Source organism: Rhamphochromis longiceps, linkage group LG23 (assembly GCF_057381845.1).
Source record: "Rhamphochromis longiceps isolate RC_006_pf linkage group LG23, R_longiceps_female_GT1.1, whole genome shotgun sequence".
Classification (NCBI taxonomy): Eukaryota; Metazoa; Chordata; class Actinopteri; order Cichliformes; family Cichlidae; genus Rhamphochromis; species Rhamphochromis longiceps.
Window position 1 is genome coordinate 47,995,895 of NC_140578.1, and position 21,750 is coordinate 48,017,644.

At 43.1% G+C, this 21,750-nt stretch overlaps 1 protein-coding gene across 1 annotated transcript in view; it reads left to right on the plus strand.

The window, feature by feature from the left end:
* The window catches only part of prkx (protein kinase X-linked), a 40,167-nt gene extending 19,816 nt beyond the window's left edge, over positions 1 to 20,351 (plus strand). The window contains exons 4-8 of the mRNA XM_085397447.1: positions 1,094 to 1,213; positions 8,719 to 8,814; positions 11,337 to 11,394; positions 15,202 to 15,279; positions 16,116 to 20,351. Coding sequence (XP_085253573.1) covers positions 1,094 to 1,213; positions 8,719 to 8,814; positions 11,337 to 11,394; positions 15,202 to 15,279; positions 16,116 to 16,241 — 478 coding nt within the window. The 3' untranslated portion in view covers positions 16,242 to 20,351. The remainder of the gene's footprint in view (positions 1 to 1,093; positions 1,214 to 8,718; positions 8,815 to 11,336; positions 11,395 to 15,201; positions 15,280 to 16,115) is intronic.
* Positions 20,352 to 21,750: the final 1,399 nt, after the last annotated feature.

Consider the following 21,750-nt stretch of genomic DNA (forward strand, 5'->3'; position numbering starts at 1 on the left):
CGCGTCGTGTAGCTGGAGTCGAGTGTTTTAACGATGCATGAAACGATACGTTTTTAGACATAAGTTGTAACGGCGCCGTTTTCTTTGTATTTCTTACACGGCGTGCTGCGGGGAGAAGCCTGTTCTAACGTTTGAGTCTGAGGTTTATTTTTTAGCACCTGGCGTCTTTTTTTACTTCTCATCCATAAATAATCTGCTCTTTCACGTGATTCAGTTTATTTTGAAAAGTCTCAACAGGATCTTGAGCTTTATTGTGAAAGGTTTATGTGGAACATAAACAAGCGGACACGCGATGGTGTTACCGTCGTTGTTGCTAACGACAACGCATAAAAACAGGCGCTTGTCCGTCCGTAGTGTGGTTATATTAAATATAAGAGAAAGAGAGAACTTTGAGAAATGAACACAGCCGCTACAGTGACATCAGAACATGAACAAATATTGCCGTAAACAGTTTATTTTGCGACACCACGAAACAAACGATAGCGTAAAATGAAACGACGGACGTTTTTATATCGTCATCAGATATATATGGTTATAGCAAACAGCCCTATGCCCGCCCACATTACACTCAGGCAGACATCGATCCATTACTCTTCCCACGTCCACACTGAGGCCCCACATCCTCATGGTAATACTGAAGATGACACAGCTGGGCCAGAATGCAAGTGCAGATCACGTTAGCAGTGTGGAACATAAAGGTTACAAAAAGAAATGATAACGGGGATCACAGAACTGTTTGTGTTTGCATCTTGTCTCTGGACCAACTGCAGAAGCATCATGGTGATGCAAATACAAATGAGAAGGATGTTAGAATCACCTGAAACCCTTCATCCTAAAAAGGCTCACGTTGGTCTTCTGTGGCCAGTTTAGCCACTGGATGAATTAATAACATTCATTTATGATCTGAACATGAAGCCATTTCACACCAAAGCTGTTCTTACTCTGCTAGTTATATGGAAAGAATCAATAACTTTGACAGAAAGAAAATTACAATGAAACCTGTTATTCATAATAACTCAGCTGTCACACAAGTAGGTTTGGATTGAAGAAGCAGGAGATGGAATAAATATTTGATGTCCTCTCTGGCAATCAGGACCTGGACTCTGTGTGGGACTCCTGAGTATCTGGCCCCTGAAGTCATCCAAAGCAAAGGTCACGGCCGGGCAGTGGACTGGTGGGCTCTGGGCATCCTCATCTTTGAAATGCTGGCTGGGTAAGTGGTGCAGTCTAAACATCTCTACACCTGCTGTAAACACTAGAGGGCACTCTCCTCCATTAGACCGACTGGGGTAAATCTGCACTCCTTCATTTTGTAAAAGGCAGTCAGAGTCGAACCTGTTTGACCTTTAACCTCCTAGGACCTGCGTCCACATATGTGGGCATCACATTTTGGGTTATTTAGACCAAAATACTCAATTTTGCTCTACAAGGGCCTGATGTCCACTGACGAGGACATAATGCTGCTACTGCTCTATCAACATTTTAAACGAATATCTTCATATGTGGCTCTCATTTTTCTTAGAAACAAAAATAAGGTAGAAAAAAATCTGGTAATTCTTTGTTTTTACATTCATCAGGACCCAATCAGCCCAAATATCAAAGAGAGATTGAAAATGTATCCTGTGGAAGATTTTGGGTCTTAGGAGGTTAAAGTCAGGCCCAAGGCCACGGCTGATATGTGGAGGGAGACGTGCTGAAATCTACAGTCTGACAGCTCAGAGAAATATCTGCAGATACACACAATAAGGCAGGTACACACTGACAACCACCGAGGTCTCCCTCACTTGCCTGAAATAAGCTTTTGGGTAGACATAAAGCAGCACGGAGAGAGCAGACCACTGCAGTGGTTTGTGTTCATGGAGCAGAAGAATTATTCAGTTAATCGTACTTTGACTTATTAGTCCTTTGTTTTTACAGGTAAAAATCTCATTTCCAGGAGAGACCTGCATTACTGCTGTTATTGTCTCATGCTGGGAAATCTTGTCATTATTAGAGGCTGTAGAGCTGGGACAAATTAATCTGTGAATGGGCCTCATTGTAGCACAGGAAGAACAACAGCACTGATCCTTATAGAAAGCACCTCTGTTTGTTCTCATGTGCTCACAAACAATAAGGATTTCCATTCGTCTGTGGCATTCCAGCAGTGCTGAAGGCTGTGATTGGCTTGTTTCAGAGACATTAATCCAGCAATGATTTCACTGCACAGTGCATGTTGCATTATGTACAGCACTGTGCAAAGGGTGGAAGCACTACAACATGCCAGAGACCCTTTGAAAGTAATGGCAGGAGTACTTTGTCGTTACCACAAAATGAGTGAAGACAGAAAAACTGGTCTTCAAGCCAACTGGCGAGTAGCTGGTTTAGCATCGGTGAGAACTTCCCACAGTGTTTCTGTGGATCTAGGCTTCCTCAGAGTCGTCTGTTTGTGCATCCCACACTGCATCACTTTCTGTTCTGCAACTAAGCAAAACGGAGGAAAGAGGATCTTAACTGAAATGTCCCTCAGTGACGGGGGGCGGGGCTTAACACAAATGTGTAAAAACTGCCTGAGGATGGAAGAAAGAGTTAAACTGTGGACTCTGTGTCTCAGTGCAAAATCTTCAGACCGTCTGTCTGGAGGGACACACGAAGCAGTGACTCGGACACATTCCAGTCTGAAAGGAAAAAGCTTTCACAGAGTTTCATATTGACCCTTGATGTGCCACTGACACCTGTCCAGACTACATAACGCTCTTACATCAATCACGCTGAACCCCGTGGAGCGCCCTCCTCCACTTGCACTGAAATGCCACCTTTCTGTGAGCCTGGCCTGTCCTCCTCCTCCATCTAGGTTCTGTGTTTTGCTGGGAAAAGCTCCATGGCTTTGAATTGGTGGAAGGAATGTGACCTTTTTCCAAGTATGAGTGTGAGCAGGCGTTGAAGTGTTGGTGTATGTGGGAAAAGCTGCAGGCTGTGCTGCTCCCAGCAGAGGGACACTTCCACAGTCGGACAAAGACTCTTCATTCAGCATCGCCGTGAAGCTGTTTGTCACACGTCTCCACCAAAGAATGCAGCAGCTGTTTTTGAGAACTCAGCATCAGTAGATCATCCTGCTTTGGGCCAAAGCTTGTGTAGGAAAAACATCAAGTCAAGGATGAGGGGGGAAGTCTCCCTTATAATTTTACTTCTGGGCCCATATTCCTGTCCTTAATGGAAACCAGTACCCTTTTAGTATTTGCAGTTGCAGTACATGTGGCCGTGTATGTGAAACCTTATTTCTTCTACAACTTACTTTTCTGCAGTACCTGATTTTCCACCTCAGCTCAGCAGAGCATCAGCCTGGTGGTTACATGGAGCTGCTGGAGGGGACACTTGCTGGTCTGGACTCCAGTTCCTCCACACTGCAGCCGTCAATACAATCTGATTTGAAAATGCTGGGACTACGATGCATGATCATTTAGTGATTCTTCAGGCTTTCTAGTAATTGAATGAACACCTCAGAGGTTCCCCTGAGGCTGTTTCATGAAGCTGACATAAAATCTCATTCGAGGGCATTTTACAAGGACAGGATCTTACTTTAGAAAAGCTCATGATCTCCTCACATTGGTTAGCTTTGTGGATGCAACTGGTTTCTGGAGAATTCTTCTTTATTGTAACGTTCCCTTGCAATCAGCAGAGGCTCTATTTTGCAGCGCTAATATTCAAATTTAAAGTAATGTGTACATTAACCATGAAGAGGCTGCCAGGAAAGCTTTCCCCCCACGTCCAGCAGCCTGAGGCTGTAGGCTAAGTGGAAGGAAGGAGGCCGGGGACTGGAGAGCGTCAGCAGCACGGTCCAGGATGAGACAACGAACATCTGCGAGTACATCAGGAAGATGGCCAAACATGACGGCATGCTTAGGGAGTACCTCAGGCAGCAGAGACCCGAGGAAGAGGAGGAACCATCATGGAACGGCAGATAGAGGAGGTGGCTGCCATCCAGAATCCTACCAGAGGCTGGACAAAGCTGGACTGAAAGACAGCACAGAGCACTAATCATGGCAGCACAGGAACAAGCTCTGAGTACAAGATCCATAGAGGCTGGGGTCTATACACCAGGCAAGACCCCAGGTGTGTAAAGATGCCCCTGAGACAGTCCAGCATGGTGCTGGGTGTCATCACTGATTTGTGGAATCGATTCGATTTGAATCAGGAAATTTTGCCTCAGACAGCCAGAAATATTGTAATCCTGATCACAGCACACATCCATATTTTTATATATCAAAACAAAGCTGACGCTTGTGAGACTTCATCACAGCAGATCAAAGTAACTGAGGATAAAACAGAAAAACATGAAGCAGATTTTTCTGGCCTGACTTTGTAAAGCAGACAACCTTAAAAATATTCTGCAGTAGAACGAAAACGAAAGAAAACCATGAATCAACATGTGAACATGACCTGATGCTGCTGAAGTGAAGCAGAGTTACAGGGTTGATTACAGACTAGAGATGGACCGATCCGATATTACGTATCGGTATCGGTCCGATACTGACCTAAATTACTGGATCGGATATCGGAGAAAAATAAAAAATGTAATCGATCCATTAAATATCACGAAAGCACCTCACAAAACTTGCAACACGCCGTAACTCACCTCAGAACGTTAGCAGTCGGAGCAGTATGCATCACGTGATAGAGCGGCTGTGGCATGCGGGACCTGTCGGTGGTCTGGATAGCATTTGGAGCTTCGCTAGCAACCCGGCATTTCATCTCCGACAAAGTTATCCCCGAGAGAAGTAAAGCAAGTGTGTAAGTCCATCTCTGAATGTTTGTAAAGCATTCCTGCATTAAGCTTAACAAACGATATATGGAGCGACTGCCTCTCCTGCTGCTACTTCAATCATGAAACTGCTTAACGATCAGCTGATCGGCTTTTCTGTCGCGAGTCCGTCTCTCTGGTTTGTTTTTGGCCCACTTTGCACCAGAAAGAGGAAACCAGCGGCTGAACAACAGCAGCACGTTTAAGCTTGATCAGCTGTTGTTAGAATTTATTTATTATTACTTTCTACTCGAGGATCTTTTTCTACGTAGCTGAAGGCTGGTAACTGTGCAGGGGCGGAGCTAGCAAAGTTTAGCCAGGGGGGCCGATAGGGCATGAACTGGGAAAAGGGGCACAAAGACATACTTTTCTTTCTTATTCTCATTTAAAATGTCTCGCTTTTAATAAATAATTATCTGACACCCAAAGTTTTAATTTGATGTAAAATGAATAGAAGTCCATTACTGTATATAGTAACTATTAAGTCTAATATATATACCCTAGTAAGCTATAGTACTTTTTCCTTTGGGAAGGTACCATCTGTGCAGTCTGCAATTTTGTTGAAGAAAGATGTTGAATCTATTTAATATTTCTTGAAAAAGAATTGATTTCTGTGCATTTTCTGTGCACTGCATCAAATTAAGGTTGATTACGTCGATTAAGCATCATGAGGTGGAGCGTGAGGGGTGGTTCCTTATTTTTTATTTATTTATTTTTGTTGTTGCTGGGAGTTGGAACCCTATTAGTTAGGTTGCTTAATATTTATGCTAAGTACTCTTTAAAATACCAGAATAGGGAGGATGGTGTAGGTTTAAGTTTATTAGATTGATCAGTATTGCTGAACTATGAAATATTTTTTTTTGCATACAGGTATAACAGAATAGCTTTAGTGTAGTTGTTGTTTTAAACTTGAGTATGAACTTATACAAAATGCAGCAAGATATTTAAAAAACAGTTTTGTTGATTAAAAAACACAATATCGGATTCATATCGGTATCGGCAGATATCCAAATTTATGATATCGGTATCGGACATAAAAAAGTGGTATCGTGCCATCTCTATTACAGACACGGCGTTTTGCAGTTTTGCATAATTTTAAGAAGTTTTAATTTGATTAGTGTTGAACGGCAGAAATGAGGCTCTGTTGTCGGAAGTAAAACAAAGCAGCGGCTGACAGCGCTGGTGCTCAGACTGGTGCGTAACGAGCAAGTGAATAATGCAGAGAGAGAGGTGCAGGAAGTGGTGTGGTGGAAGCAAAACAGCAAAAGTCAGAGTGAATCCATGACGATGTTTATGTGAAGCTTAGTTTGGATCTTCTTTGGCTGCTGGTTCAGTCAATATTGTTTGGAGAGAGATCAAACCTGCAGCTTCAGAATCAGCACAAAAACAGACGTGAACACAAAGCTCGACCCGCCGACACATCAGGATCAGCGAGCTGTCGGCTTTCAGCCCGGACCGTGTCCGTGCCGTCGGCGAGAAAGTCACATCTCACTGATCCTGATCCGTCAGCGGATCGAGCTTTGTGTTCACGTCTCTGTGCAGAGTCCGTGTTCCTGCTCTGATTCACTGTTTCAGCTGTTTGGTGGTTGTTGAAATTTTGTGAGGTTTCACCTGAGATTCTGGCGTTTCGGCCAAAATAAATTTATATTTAAAAATCGATTCAGGATTTTGATGAATCGATATCACGTTATCCAAGCCAGAATCTATTTTAATCGATAAATTGATCATCAAAACCCTGCCCTACTCCAGCACATAACAGCAGGGTGCAAGATGCCAGCAGGCAGGGCGTGCAGGGAGCATCATATCCAAGTGGCCGGCATAGTGTACAGGAACATCTGTGCCGAATGCAGCCTGGACGTCCCGAGGTCAAAATGAGAGACGCCCCCAAGGGTGGTGGAGAATGACCGAGCTAAGATCCTGTGGGACTGTGTGCAGAGACTCCCAAACTAGGCGAGCGGCTCCAGCAGATCCCGGGAACAACATCGGAGATCTGTGTCCAGAAGAGCGCAGTCCTGGGAACAGCTGAGATACTGTGCAGGACCCTCAAGCTCCCGGGGCGAGCCGGGAATTTTATTTTTCATTCAAAAGCCAAATTATGTCAAAATGCCAATGAACAAAAAAAGGATATTTACCGTAATTGTCGGGCTATAAGCCGCTACTTTTTGCACCAGCTTTGAACCCTGCGGCTTTTAGTCAGGTGCGGCTTTTCTATGGATTGTCCATGATTTTTGTCATATCGTAAGACGATTTGTTTTGTTTGTTCCGCTGTTGTACGGCACTACGTTGCCTGGCGGAAGGATCGGGGTTCAAGAGTGGTATGTTAGTCACATGTCCGTCCGCCAGGCAACGTAGTGCCGTACGAAGTAGCGCGAAAAACAAACTTCAAAGTAGCGCTACGCGTTCAGTGGGAGGCGTGGATGATGAGCGACGATAAACTTGCGAAAAGCAAGTTATGCTCAACTCCACCGGTGGATTCTGACAGCGTGGAAAAGTGCGAAAACATCCACGATCACCAACGGATTTTGAAGGGCTGGACTGCTGCATGATGGAGAGGAGGACACCGCCACGGCCCTTCTGAGGGTGTTCGACTCTGACACTGACAACGAGGATTTCTTTGGTTTTGAAAGTGACAACGAAGGAGAGAAGAAGAGTGGATGACGAAGCCATCCTGAGCCTGTTCGTATCCGACACTGGAGGAGAGGACTTTGGTGGTTTTAGTGGCAGGAAGATGGTGGTGAATGACTGACTTTTCTTCTTGTTAAAGCCGTGTCACTGCACCTGAGCCTAAAAGGTAGTCCGAATCAATTTTTCTGGTGTGCTGTAGGTTACTGTTATGTACTACATTTGTTACTCATTTATGAAGCACAGCACATGTGCAAATATGTACCCATAACTTGTTTTTCAAAATATTAATAAAAGGGGTGTGTCTCCAAACAGCCATCTCTTTCCTGACAATTCCCTTTGTGCATATTCTCTTACATATGATAAGTCAACATTGAAACACCTGCGGCTTTTGGTCAGGTGCGGCTAATGTATGTACAAAACAGGATTTTCCCCTGATTTTAGCTTGTGCGGCTAATATTCAGGTGCGCTTTGTAGTCCGGGAAATACGGTAATGAGAAGATTGTCATTCTACTAATCTACAGAAAATCATATACATATGTAGTATGTGTATATTGGCTTCAAACAACCAGTACATGTGTGTGTAACCGTGTAGGTCCTCAGTCATCCAGGTCATGTCGTCTAAGGAGCTTGGAAAGAAAGCAGCTGGACTCCTTTAAGTTGCTTGAAGACGTCTTTAGAACTGAAGAAGCTTGTCTTTGGAGTGCAGCATAGTCGTGTGTGAAGCTTGATCTTCACACAGGGTAAATGGATGTTGGACGCACTGCAGTCAGGCCTTTGCTGTTTTGAGGTGGATGACTTGCATTCTCAATCTGACCTAAATTCCTCAGCTGTGACAGCATCAGTTTCAGAGAAACTGCAGCTCCCACAGGCCCCACATCCAACCGTTTTATGGCTGCAACTTTTCACTGGGAACACAAGCAGGGTGTGACAAACTGTGTTATTATGTGCCTCGCTGCTCCGTGTGCAATGTCTTTAGAGGCAGCTGCCATTATGTAATTTGTGGGTAATGACTTGTCCAGGCCAAAAGAAGAATTGAGAGCTGGGAAAGCATTCAGTGGATGGATGGTAGAGGGCGCGTACACACACAGACACACACACAATCATCAGCTGTGGACAAAGACTGCACTGTCTGCACCAGAATGGTGACCCCTCACATGTTCGTTCATAGGTTTAAGTGACTCGGGTGAGCGCGAGCCTTTTAGCTCCTGCCTCTGTTACCTGTTCCTTGCATCATGATCCTGAATTGTGATTGTGTGTCAGTGTGTGTCTGTAGCTTCAGATGAGCAGGCTGGGCTGACGTTTCTGTCTTTCCACAGGTATCCACCTTTCTTTGATGACAATCCATTTGGAATCTATCAGAAGATTCTGGCTGCAAAACTGGAATTCCCACGTCATCTGGATTTCTATGTCAAGTAAGATGTGGGCATCATGCAGGGGATCAGACACACAACCCAGCAATCGGTCTGCCAATGTTGGTCTTTATCGTTAACCACAGGAGTGGCTGTGAATGTTATTTAGGTAGAACAGGCCATCTAGTTGGAAGGTTGGCTGTTTCATTCCTTGTCAGTATGTCGAGGTGTCCTGTGATGCTTCTGTCAGAGTGAAAGCAGAAAGAAACACTGCATGAATGTGTTTACAGTGGAAAACATCTGTACAGTGAGACTTTGCTAAGAACACAGACATTGTGGAAACAATTGTAATTTATGAAACACTAGAAACTGGAGTAGGTTGTGATTGCTGACAGTAAACCCATCAAACGCTGTGACTCCTGGAGCAGAAGTGTTCATCGCTCAGGAGGGCTCGTTTCATTTAAACTTTAGAAATGTCTTTAAACTTTATTGTAACATAGAAACATGTTGACTCGTTGTGTGTACCTTAGGAATTGTCGTGCACAGTCGTGCTCCAGTGAACGCATCGGGAGCAACCCCGGGTTAGCATCCTTCCCTTTGGCATGCAGACTGGAGCTGCCACAGGTCGACTCACACCCGCTCTGATTAGAAGGCCACCTCCTCCACCTCCTGACCCACAACCACCCCAATATGTACTTCAGTACTTATTGGATATGCAGATATATGCATGATGGTGGTACAGCTGCTCAAAAAAGGCCTGCAGGTGGACCTGTTTGCAGGATGTGGCCAGTCGTATCCCAACTGAGGCTGACTGACACACTAACATGACTCAGTGTAAAACTTCAAACGGCTGTTGGGGCCGTTTCCTGAGGGTCCCTGTGGTTAAAGAGGCACTTTGGGTGGATCTGCAGTCACTGATGACACACCTGGCCTTTTTAGACTGGTTCCCCACCCAGTGCACAACACCCATCACAACAGCCTGAGGAGCAGGAATGATTACAGGCACTCTGGGTGGGAGTGTGTGTCACTAAGTTCTAATGCAGTGACTGTGGAGAGGTCACAGCTTCCACTGATAATTCAGCAAAGTCACAGCTTCCCACTCTTAAGCCATCTATCTAGCAGCCAACAGAGGAAGGGATTTTTAATATTCCCACAATTATGAATATCTTTCTTACACAGTCCACACCACAGTGTCCCATCCATCAAACTGTGACAGGCCGCACAGAGGGACACCCGCCGTCTCTCCAGCAGCTGCTGTTGAATGTAGACAAGCAGACAGACTGGAGAAATGTCCCAGCACAAGAGGAAACGAGTATTATGAGCTGCTACCTTAGGACTTGTTAGGAGCTCATTGATCGGACCTGAAGGATTCTCCTCTACCTCAGTGTCTTCGCTCACAGTTCCTATTAAAGTTCGTTCTAACTACATGAATTATTGGATATACAGTGGAACCCCGACTTACGAAAAATTCAAGTTACGAAGGCGCTGAACGGCAATATTTCTGCCCGTGTTACGAAATCCGCTGGCTCTGATTGGCTGAGCCCACAATGCCTTCCGAATCATGTGACAACCCCTTGGCTTTCGTACTTGCGCTTCGCTGTTAGCTATTAGCCTATAGCCTATCGTTCACTCAAAAGGCGCGATGGGTGCTTCGACTTACGAAAGACCCTCGGGAACAAATTAAGTTCGTCAGTCGGGGTTCCGCTGTTTTGACGTTTTCCTGTAAAACGTCCTCTTGGAGTGACTTTGAACAGCCATTGTCTGTGTGAATGCTTACATGGAAACGCAGAAACAGTCTAAAGTGTCTTTAATTGTTTTCCTTTTGGAAGTCCACGATGCCATAAGTATTCCCATTAAATCAAAATATTTCTTTGTTAAGTGTCATTCCCACAGTTCAGACACAGTGTGACTCAGTCACAAATGAGAAATAGTCGACTTGTCAGCATCCAGCTGTCGTAATTATCAGCCTGCTAGCAGATGGTTGGATCTGAGATATGTTAGCTTTCTGTTCATCGGCAGGTATCGCGCTTTAAATGGACTGATTCTTATAGAGCGCTTCTCTACTCTCCCGGAGTGTTCAAAGCGCTCTATGCAACACGCCACATTCACCCAGTCACACCACCGCTATACTGAGTGCTTTCTAACCACACTCACACACACTCACACTCCGATGGATGCATCGGAGAGCAGCTTGGGGTTGGTATCTTGTCCAAGGATACTTGGCCTGCAGACTGGAGGAGCCTGGGATCGAACCTCCAACCTTCCGATCAGTAGGTGACCTGCTCCGCCTCCTGAGCTACAGCCACCTGTGAGAGAAAACCTGTGGATGTTTATATCACATGTTCTGATTTATAGTCTGATGAAGGTGTTGCTGAAAAATGTTCTCAGTTGCTTCAGTTGGAGATTGTCAGATGGACACACCTCACTTTGTCACCTGTAATAGGCCGTCAGTCACCCTTTAATGAGGAGATATTTGTCATTGTGACAGCGCTGGAAAGACATGAGTGGTTGTGTCCCACAGAGACAGTGCTGTACAACTATACTGTGAAGCTGTGGATTCACTGACTTTTCCTTTGTCTCCTCAGAGACCTCATAAAGAAGTTTCTCGTGATTGACCGAGCCAGACGGCTAGGCAACATGAAGGTGAGTTAGTTTGATTTCCTGCCTCCTGTAACCACGTGGTACCGTATGTCTTACTCTGAGTAGGCAGTTGATGACTAGCACAAGCCCGTGGTCCGGCTGGAGCACCGTAATCCTGAAGAAATAGACTTATGCAGAAGGGTTTTTGGAGTTATTGTGGTTTTTCAGTACATGTGTAATACGTCTGAATTATAATGTAAATATTCTCCAGTGAGAGCAGCCGCTTCACTCTTCTGAAGAACGTCAAGTTGGAGACATTTATTTCAGACAGAAGTATGGAGAGTTCTGAGGACAAAGACAGAGTTTCAAACATACGTAGGTTTGATGTGTAGGTATGAAACGCTCCATAGACCAACAGTCATTTGAAATTCTTTTTTTTCTTATACTACACGAGTGTTAATAGAGGGCGGCTCTTTTTTATGCTCACAGATTTTAAAACAGATGGATGCAATTTACAGTTATGGTTTTAAAAGCCATTCTGCTTAATGAGCGCCAGCTCGTTTCAGAGAAATGTCCAGTTTGTTACAGTCAGTTACCCAGGATTGTATTACTGTGCATTTGAGCTGCTGCATTGATGACTTATTTGAAATTGGTCACTCTCCGTTGGGTGACCAGACTTCCCGCTCTCTCTTGGATGTTTTTTCTGTTCCTTTGTTTGGGATTTTTCCAGCTCACAACAACGTCCAGGAAGTTCTGGAGTAATCTACTCCAGTTTTAGCCGTGTGTTCGTTTAGTTGATCTTCTTTCTGATTTGATGTCCTTCCCGTTCCTCACAGCTGTTTCATTATTGATGGTTCTGGTGGATCCCACTCTGAGACTGGCATGTTTTAATAAATCTCACCATGTGGCAGAAGTGTGTCTGCGTCTTATGACAACAGGAGGTCATGTGACGCATTCATTAGACCTGTTCAACTGCTTGTTAACAGAAATGTCTAATCAGTCAATCAGCTGACTGCAGCCCATGTAGGGGTTGTTTAGATGACCTACTGAAGTTGAAAGAAACATTTAAGAAGCGAAGTGACTTAGTGACTTTGGATGTGGCAGGGTTGTCAGAGCCAGATGGACTTACACCCAGGAAAGTGGTTGGTGCTGCTTTCAAGCTGCATCTAGTAGTTCAAACAAGTGGATTTTCCTTCTGACTTCATTTAGTTGGTTTGATTCTTGGACGTTGCGTGCAAGAGATGTAAACCCTCATGATCAACAGCGTGCTAGTTGTAAGGACGATGTAAAAGCTTGGATACGAGCTCGAGTTCCTCAAACCTGGTCGTCTGCTGTGCTCCTGAACTGTTAGCCTGTAAATTAGTGACCTTTGGGTTTCTCATTAACTTCTAAAAGCTTAAGAACTCATGAGTTCAAGTCGGGGTGTTGAGGCATTCATATGTCCGTAACAAATTTGAATACCAACAATAGTTTTTAATAACCTGACCACGACCAATTAAGCCTTCGCAGCAGCCACGATGAAGAACATGAACACAGCAGAAGAATATGTTCCTCCTCTTTTCTAATGAGTCCTTGATAGAATTACAGGCTGTATTGTGTCCAAGTTTAGTAGCAGGGTTCGTACGGGTGCTTGAAATCCTTGAAAATGCTTGAATTTTAGTGTTGTCTTTTCAAGGTTTGAAAAGTGCTTGAATTTCAGATGTGGTGCTTAAAAGTGCTTGAAAGTGTATATACAAACTATATAGTTGTATGTATAGTTTTCAGGGTTTTTATCGGTTTCCAGCGTTATTTTGTTATCGTTTTTATCGTTAACTCGGTTTTCCTGGGTCTTTTCACGTGTGTTATGAAGAAAGCTTCTTTTTTTCGGTACCGGTACTACTTTTATTTTGTTGTATTTATCCGCGACACCTTAAAGGCCGGTCCATGAAAATATTGTTGGGCATAAACCGGTCCGTGGCGCAAAAAAGGTTGGAGACCGCTGCGCTAACATACCTGTTGGTCGCTGTTTTAATGAGTGTTTGATGGAAAACGACAGTCGCATGATAGGTGAGTCCTAGTAAATCATTTTCCAGTACGTGTACGTTACACATGCTATTTTTTAAAATTATGATTATTATTTTGCTAACTGTCAAACTCGCTGGGGAAATGATTGAAATGCACTGAGTGTGACGCAGTATGGCAGCGCAGTGCAGATCTCCATTCAAACTGAAGTGTGTCAGTGAACATCAGTGAAGTCAGTGTGACACTGTGAGCTGCTCTCAGTGAAACAGCTGCCTCTCTGAGCTCTGTGATTAACGCCACATAATTCCACACATGATGATATTGACTGTGGCTGCCAGTATTCCTCAGCCTCATCGCTCATTAACAGAACGCAGATTTTGATGTTGGGAGGTTGAACAGTGCACTAGAATAATGACACACTGAGAGTTTTTCTTTCAAAGAAACTGATGAACTACTTTTGTCCAAAAAATGATACGTTTGTCAAGTAAACATTAAAGTCCCCAATAATCCTGGTCAATGATGGATAAACTTTTTTCTTATATTTTTGCTACTGATTTGACAATTTTGTTCTTGAACAATGTTTTCAAATTAAAAGCCTCACAATGTGTTTTTACATCCATCTTAAGTTGACAAATTGAGCTGTGTGATATTAAAAACCAGTCTTAAGCTCAGGGACAAATCAAATGCTGATTACCTGCTCCTGCTCTTTGTTGAGTCGAGACATCAGCCGACACTGCCGACCAGCTGTAGCCTCGTCTGGGTCAGTGCACTCGCACGGCTTCACCTCACTCACGCAGACACATGCGCTGAGGAAGTCAAGTAGATCAAATTTCAGTTGAGTGCAGTCTGCACAGAGCAGCAGCAGGAGCTCTGATTGGTCAAATGTGGCATATTAGTGGGAGATGAGTATTGTTCCTGGCCTATCAGAGTTCCTGCTGGTGCACTTTTGGAGTTTATTTCAATTTTCTGATCCAAAAAACCCCATGGGTGATGGTGTGTTTTTCTGAAAAAAAGAGAAATAAATGAGGTTCTGCTGGAGGTTTGTTTCTGTAATCATGACCTCGGTGTAGACTTGGCTGTAGCTCAGGTAGAGCCAGTCACCTGCTAATCGGACATTTGGTGGGTCGACCCCAGTTTGTTCCAGTCTACGTGCCGAATATTATCTCCGAGCAAGATGGTAACCCCGAGTTGCTGCGATGCCTCCAGTGGAGTGTGAATGTTGGACTGAAGGAGCGTGGAAAAAAGTGATTGTGTGAATGGATGAATAAGGCAAGTTGTATAAAGCGCTTTGACTGCTCACAGTAGAAAAGTGCCGCTGATTTACCGTTTCCCTTTGACAATGTGTAGTCCTATGTTTTCATTTCAAAACTTTAATAATGCCCGACTTTATCTGAATATTGAATGTGTGGATTAATAATAACGTCATCCTTTTGTGATTGTAGTGCACTTCAAAACTCTATAAAGATTTAAAAATCAGGAGCCATGAATGTGAGACGTTTCCCCAGGAAATTCCATCATTTGTAATAAAGTAACTGTAACATTTTACTTTGTTACAACTGCTGGAATTTCCTGGGTGCAACAAAATGTTACAGTTACTGTAGAATAGATTAGAATGCCTTTGTTGTCACTATACAGTTGTACAATGAGATACAGAGCATCTCCTGTATCGGGGCGAGGTTGGTTTAGCATTTTTCTGTCATCATTATTTAAACATTGCACTTTGCATTTACTCTGGTTTTCTTTGAACAATATTTCAGGCGACTGAACATTAAAGAGTGACAAATATACAAAAAACTGTGAAGTGAGGAAAGGGGGCAAATACATATTCCCAACACTGTGTGTACATACACATCGTGCTGTCTGTTTCAGAATGGAGCCGACGACGTGAAAAAGCACCGATGGTTTAAAACTATTGACTGGGAGGCCGTTCCTCTGAGGAAACTAAAGGTGGGTTTGATTCGGTGTATTTTTCACCTGTTCAGCTACATTCACATCAGGATGGTAAAAAATCTGCTTACATTTTGGACATTAGAATCATTTTCACAATTTTGCTTTTGTGCACGAGTACACCGATGGTTTCGAATGATGCAATAATGCTGTGATTGAATTGTAGACTTTCATTTAAGGACTTTCACATTGCAGACATTCCTGTTTTCTTCAGTTTCTACAGGTGCATAGAGTAATTGGACGTTTTTGCTCTATTTCTTAATTATTCAATGGCGAATGCTTTGATGATGATGATGTCTTTGCATTTGCAAACTGTTTGCAATCCAAAGAGATCTCGGTGGAAAAACCAAAGCTACGGGACACATGGTGAAAACTGCTCGATCGACTGTCGGGTTCGGTGTTTACAGACGAAATGCTGTGGTGAGCTCAGTAACTACAGAATTCAGGGAAAACCCACGCAAAGAGAAAAAATCTTGGCTCAGTTGGCTGAGTGGAGAAGAATGTGGCAATATTCAATCGAGAGGTGGCTTCAGGAATGTAAATACAGAGGATTTCAGTCACGAGGAAACGATAGGAAACAATCCAGCTCTACAGCCTCTGTGTGGCTTCAAGGGACGACACGTCGGAATGAAATGAATAACCCTTTGAACTGAATTTAAGTCTGTGTGTTATCGCGATCTATTTTTGTAGTGCAGAATAGAGAACTGTGTCCCTGTCCGGATGTTTATGGATCAAACTTTGGATGAATTAAGAACACTGCCTGTATGTGAATACTCACTAGCATTGCCCTGCAGGTCCACACCTCCATTTAACACGTTCCTCCTCCTTGTTTCCAGCCTCCTATAGTTCCTAAGGTTTCCCATGAGGGCGACACCTCCAACTTTGATGTTTACCCAGAGGACGACTGGAAAAAAGACCCCCCCGTGGCCGAGAAAGACTTGGAGGTCTTCAAAAACTTCTGATCCCTCAGCCGTGTCTATTTATTAATCGATTGATTTATGTGGATAACTAACAACACACATTGTAAAACTACTATTGCAGGTACTCTGTTGGAGAAAACACTTATTTATCAAATTGGGGGATTTGCATCTTATCTGTAATAATGAACTTCCAAAGGACAGATGCTGTGACGTGTATGTATGAAACTAAAGACATGGTTAGCTTTTTATACTTTTATTTATCTGCTACTTTAAGTTTATTTTATTTTTTGTTTTTATTCTCTGAGCCATTCATATGCAAAAATATCTGGTTCATCTGAAACCAAAAGACTGTTACTTTCTGGGTATAAAACAGAAAAAAAATCAGGTCCTTTTATATAGTCGTGTTTTATAGTTTCTCTCTTTTTAAAATGTTCATGTAGTCATGTTCAATGTGACTGCAGACTGGTACTGTAACAGTCTTCTGATCAGCAGTCATTAATGACTTATTCTATATGTAGTCAGACACTTGGACAGGAAACCAGTAGCACTTGTAAAGAAAGTGCCTTACATCACTGTTTGATGTCTCGCAGCTACACATTTGAATTCTGTGCTGTGTCAATGGAGTTCAAAGTATAGTGGACGTGGAACGTGAGGTGCTGTTGGAGACAACATACCACTGAACTGTTGTCACATCTAATAATGTAAAGCTGTGTAACATCTCTGCGTTAGGTCTCCACAGCCCAAGGTTTTTGCCATGACTGTAGAGCCACAGCTGCTCTGCAGGCGCTTTGCTGCACCTCACTCATTTTCATTCTTGTTGTCGTATTTTATTTAAAGCCAAGGATGTTATGTAAGAGCCTCATTTAGTGCATCACAGTACAGAGTGAATGTGCAGTTGGTAGGGATACGAATCTAAATTCTCTAGAAGAACCAGTTCCCAGTTATAGTTAGTCTGCCTGCCCATCAACCCTGCTTATCCCCTTGCATTTGCACTACAGTCAGCCGATTTCAGTTCATGCGCCGATGAGGTGGCACAGTTATCTTTATTGCACAAAACCGTGAGAGTGCAGTGGTACAAAGGAAAGTGTGTCAGGACAGAAACAGCTGTTAATGATGTCGCTAACACAACAGCTCTTTGGAGGCGCTTACACAGACAGCACAGCGTGCTAACGCTAAGCTAGCCAAGAACCCAGAGTTAAATGAAAGCATCGTGAATCTGACGCCAGCCCAGCGGTCAGAGCCTGAACATTGACCGGCATCGAAGCCAGCGATGAAGCCTTCATCTCTACCTGTTCATGTTTCTAAAGTAGAGGCACCGTGGCGATCGCTTAAAGTCTCTGTGCTGGTTTTCATCTTTGCTTCGTGTTCATACCTAAATACTAAGACAAGGATCCCATGCGTGTCCTCGTCAGGACAGGGATTTGTGTCGGTGTGTGCTGGGACTGTAGCCTCATGTTATTAAATGCTTATAAGATGATAGTTTCAGGTCACAAAGGACTTTCTCCTGGGAACAGTAAACTAAAGCACTTCATTGCTTTTAAGAACGGTGTTCTGACTAATATATTTTTGAGTAATGACCCCAGCACTGATCGCACAGCATGCAATTACTCTGAACGACTATAATGTTGTTGATGTGCTGCTTAGTGAAGGTGATGACTCTAAAAGCGGAGCCAGTGAAAATCAATCGGTGATATTGATCTTATCAGTTCCCATTCTTAGCATTCGTACAGTCAGTATTCATTAGCATTTCTGTGAACTGTTGCTTGCTGAATATCACAACCATATCAACCTTCCAAAATAAACCTTGTTTATCACGGGTTTTGTGCCTCATGCTTCATTATGAGTTGGATCCATCTCATTCTAACTAAAATCAGCACAGCTTTCTTCCCTGCCTCCAGTGCACATCCATAAAAGGATGGGTGGATGGGGTTGGTGAAGAAGCTGAACCCTACCGAACACCTCCAGGATGAACTAGAAGGGATGTTGAACTCTTGTCAAACATCACTGGCTGACTTCAGAAGTGCTGACTCCACTTTGAAAGTTGACCTTTTAGGCTGTTGTGAAAAAAACGTTGAAAGTAGCAGGAGCAACCTGATGGAAGCCATGATGTTTGTTCAGATGGATACGATGATAGAAGGGTTGTATTTTATTATCCACCGTCCGCAGGATGACATAAGAGTATTTTCCTTTTTTCATTCGTCCCTCGTGTCTGTATCCTGTTTTGTAAACATTGTTGAATTATTTTTCCTAATTCGCTGTGCAGATGTTGCTCTGAACACAACCTTACTGGACCTTTGAAACATCCTAGCCTATCAATGCCTTTGACTGGAATTTGTTTTTGATACTTGGCTCCAGCATCAATTCGTCTAAAACACTCTGGGTGGACTGTGTCTCGCTGCAGAAACAATCACCCAATGTCCTTATTACACAGGTTTTCCTCATCCATTTATTTGGATCTAGCTGCAGCCAAACTGTCCATAAACAAGTTTTTTTTTCTGATTGCTGTTTTTGTTTTTACAACTCAAATTGTTCCAGAGCTTGTGGCACACCCTGAAGACATTTTAAAAACACGTTTTAAAGGTGAAAAGTAGCTCCTGTGAAATGAGTTAGCGAGAGTCATTTGTCAGATAAGGCCAAGATACCCCCTCATGTCCACGTAGGTCTGCAAAAGTCCAGACAGCTAGAAGGATACCAGAATAGTGGAGCTGTTGGCGAGCCATGTATCTCATGATGGTAAGCTTTTCTCGTTGCACTTTTGTGTTATACGGACAAACAAAGCTGCTTTTCTGTCGTAACAGCGACGTTATGTGGTTCAGGACCTTACAGAAGTAGACGAAAGTCCGCTCTTCAAGCTCGCAGATGACTTATTCATTGTTTATCAGTCCAATGTCAGTTGCAGTGGACTCCAGACATTGCAACTCTAAATTAGATAAACTGATAAGAAAATGATTGGATCCAAGTGTCTCGAGCACCTGAGACCTGCTGTCAGGCAGAGAGCACCTGTCCCCTGCGTCACCTGTCCCCTGCGTCACCTGTCCCCTGCGTCACCTGTCCCCTGCGTCACCTGTCCCCTGCGTCACCTGTCCCCTGCAGTTATAAAATGACATGTTTGCTTACATTTATTTATTTAAAATAAATGAGAAATTCTCATTCCTGTGAATAAGTCCTCAAGAGAAGTGGAAACATCAGAGATTTAACTTCAGTGAACTGAAATCTAACTTTAGATCCTTCAGACTCAGGTCACTGCATCTGTAAGACTGCACATAGATCTACTGAAGGTTTTCCAGAACATTATCACATATGGATGAATTCTGAGGTGGACCTTTTAAAGGAGACTCTTAGTGATTCAGTGACAGTCTGTTAGCTATGGATGAATGAAAACCCAAACTCCTGAGCCACATAATAAAGAAGCAGCTCTGTTAGGCCGCTGAAGGGAAGGACCACTGCAAACCAACTCAGAGCTCCCATTCAGTGAATGGTTTGATTAAAATGATAAGGATCATGTTCTTTGATGGTCCTAGTCAGCAGATCTTAACATGTCCACTTGTTAAACAACACTAAAAGTAGTGTCCACCCTCCGGGACGATGCCAGAAAATTCAAGAATCGGCGACTGCATGCTGTAACCTGGCACCTTACCTTTACCTTTATGGACACGCCTGTGCTGTAATCACCTGAGCTTAAATGTGTTGTTGACATTTGTGTTATTGTCTTGATACTTATCAGAGTGTATGATTGAATTATGCTGTTTATGGGCATCATTTTACAAAGAGCTTTGTGTCCTGTTAAGTAGTTTTTCTAAATAGAAACATCCGCATGCTTTAAAATACCTGAAGTGTCACACTAATCTGTATTCACAGGTTTTTCTCTTTGCTGTACCCCTGCTGCATTTCAAGCTTTGTTTTCTTACCCGACGAGTGTACATGTTCTGTCCAGTCCTGGGACATTGTGTCTTACACAGCAATATATTGTTTAAAATGTCAACCTTTGTCTTGGAAATATGTTTTCTGGTGCAAATATGCATTGTTTTCTACCCAATACGTAGCAATGCCTTTTCATTTCCATGAATTCTAGTTATACCTTTAGCTCTGAAGCCTGAGTGAAGTTTTAAACTGTCGAAACAAGTGGAGTTTATAAAGAAGCATGTTTTGTCCTGCTTGGTTTATTTTACACTCACCTGTGCGGCGTCCTTCAGCCACCCAGCAGCCTCTGAAGGTTAGTCGCCTGCCTGTGTAGTCAAGCAAACCTTTTGCATTCACAAAATGGAAATCTGACATTTGGGAAGTGAAGCCTTCATTGCTGTTTGACGTTTCTCGGGTCCAGGCCTTCATGAAAATACCGTCAGTCCACTCAGGAGACACCAGCATCCATCTAGAACAAAGCAGACAACACAGTCAGTGTTTTCATTTCCAAACCACTGCCACACATACTCCAGTTTGATTTAAAATATTAAATGGAATCGTTTGAACTGAAACTTGATTCTTTATGTTTAATAAGTGTTTTCTTGCCATATTTTTCCTTGGTCCTAACCGTTCCTGCAGTAATATTAATAGGTGCCCATATGCCACAGAAATTGGTCATTGAAACATGTCAGTACATGAAAGTAAACATGGACAAACCAGGAGGATCGTTTGAGCCACAGAAGAGAAATGCAGGGGTTACTTCTACAGACGGGTGCTACTGCATCAAAAGTTTAACTGAGCATCATAACATTAGATTTTTCTTAGTAGTTGGAAAAAACAATTATGTTATAAAACATTATGTCTGGTTAAAGTGTGTGTGAACTTTAAGGATGTGGGATTGTTACATGTGTGAATTTTCTGTTGCAACTTATTACCTGGAAGAGTTTTTCTAAGTAAGACTGATGACAACAGAAATGTTGACAGAACTGCCATTTCTTTTGGTGCTGGGAAGAGTCGAACGCTATAGTCCCCTCATCCTTTCTTCAGGCTGTTCACATTTCGGTGATTCAAGACAAAGTAAAGGAAGCGAGGTACTGCAATTTATTATTATCCCATTCTTACAGAATCTCAGCTGGAGACATTATAGTGCTACGGCTGGTATGTGTGATGTGTGCACGCTTCTTGTCGGGCATATTTGTCATAGCAGGAACACTGTGATAGTGTAAAGGAAGAAAAGCTCCAGTCTTAATAGAAATCCAGTCCAGCTCATTTGTAGTACATTGGTTTGTGTTCTGATATCAACTGTGAAGCCTACCCACCATCAGCGTTCCCTATATGTTAATGTTAAATGTGCACAAACTCATTTCCTCTCAGGACATTTCCAAAAGCAGTTTGGCTGTCTCCTGCACTACTACCTGCTTGTTGTTTTTTATTGAATCATAGCCGTGACGGTAACTTCCTGAGTTGACATTATGGGACGTTTCATCCTTCATCCAAGCATCTTCTTCAGTCTTATAAACAGTACATTTGCATAATGACTGAAACTAACACATCTGACCAACACGCTGTGAGGTCAGGTTCTTGATTATTAATATGCAAATTCTCATGACCATTGATCAACAACCACTGATCAAAGCTCATTGATCAATGT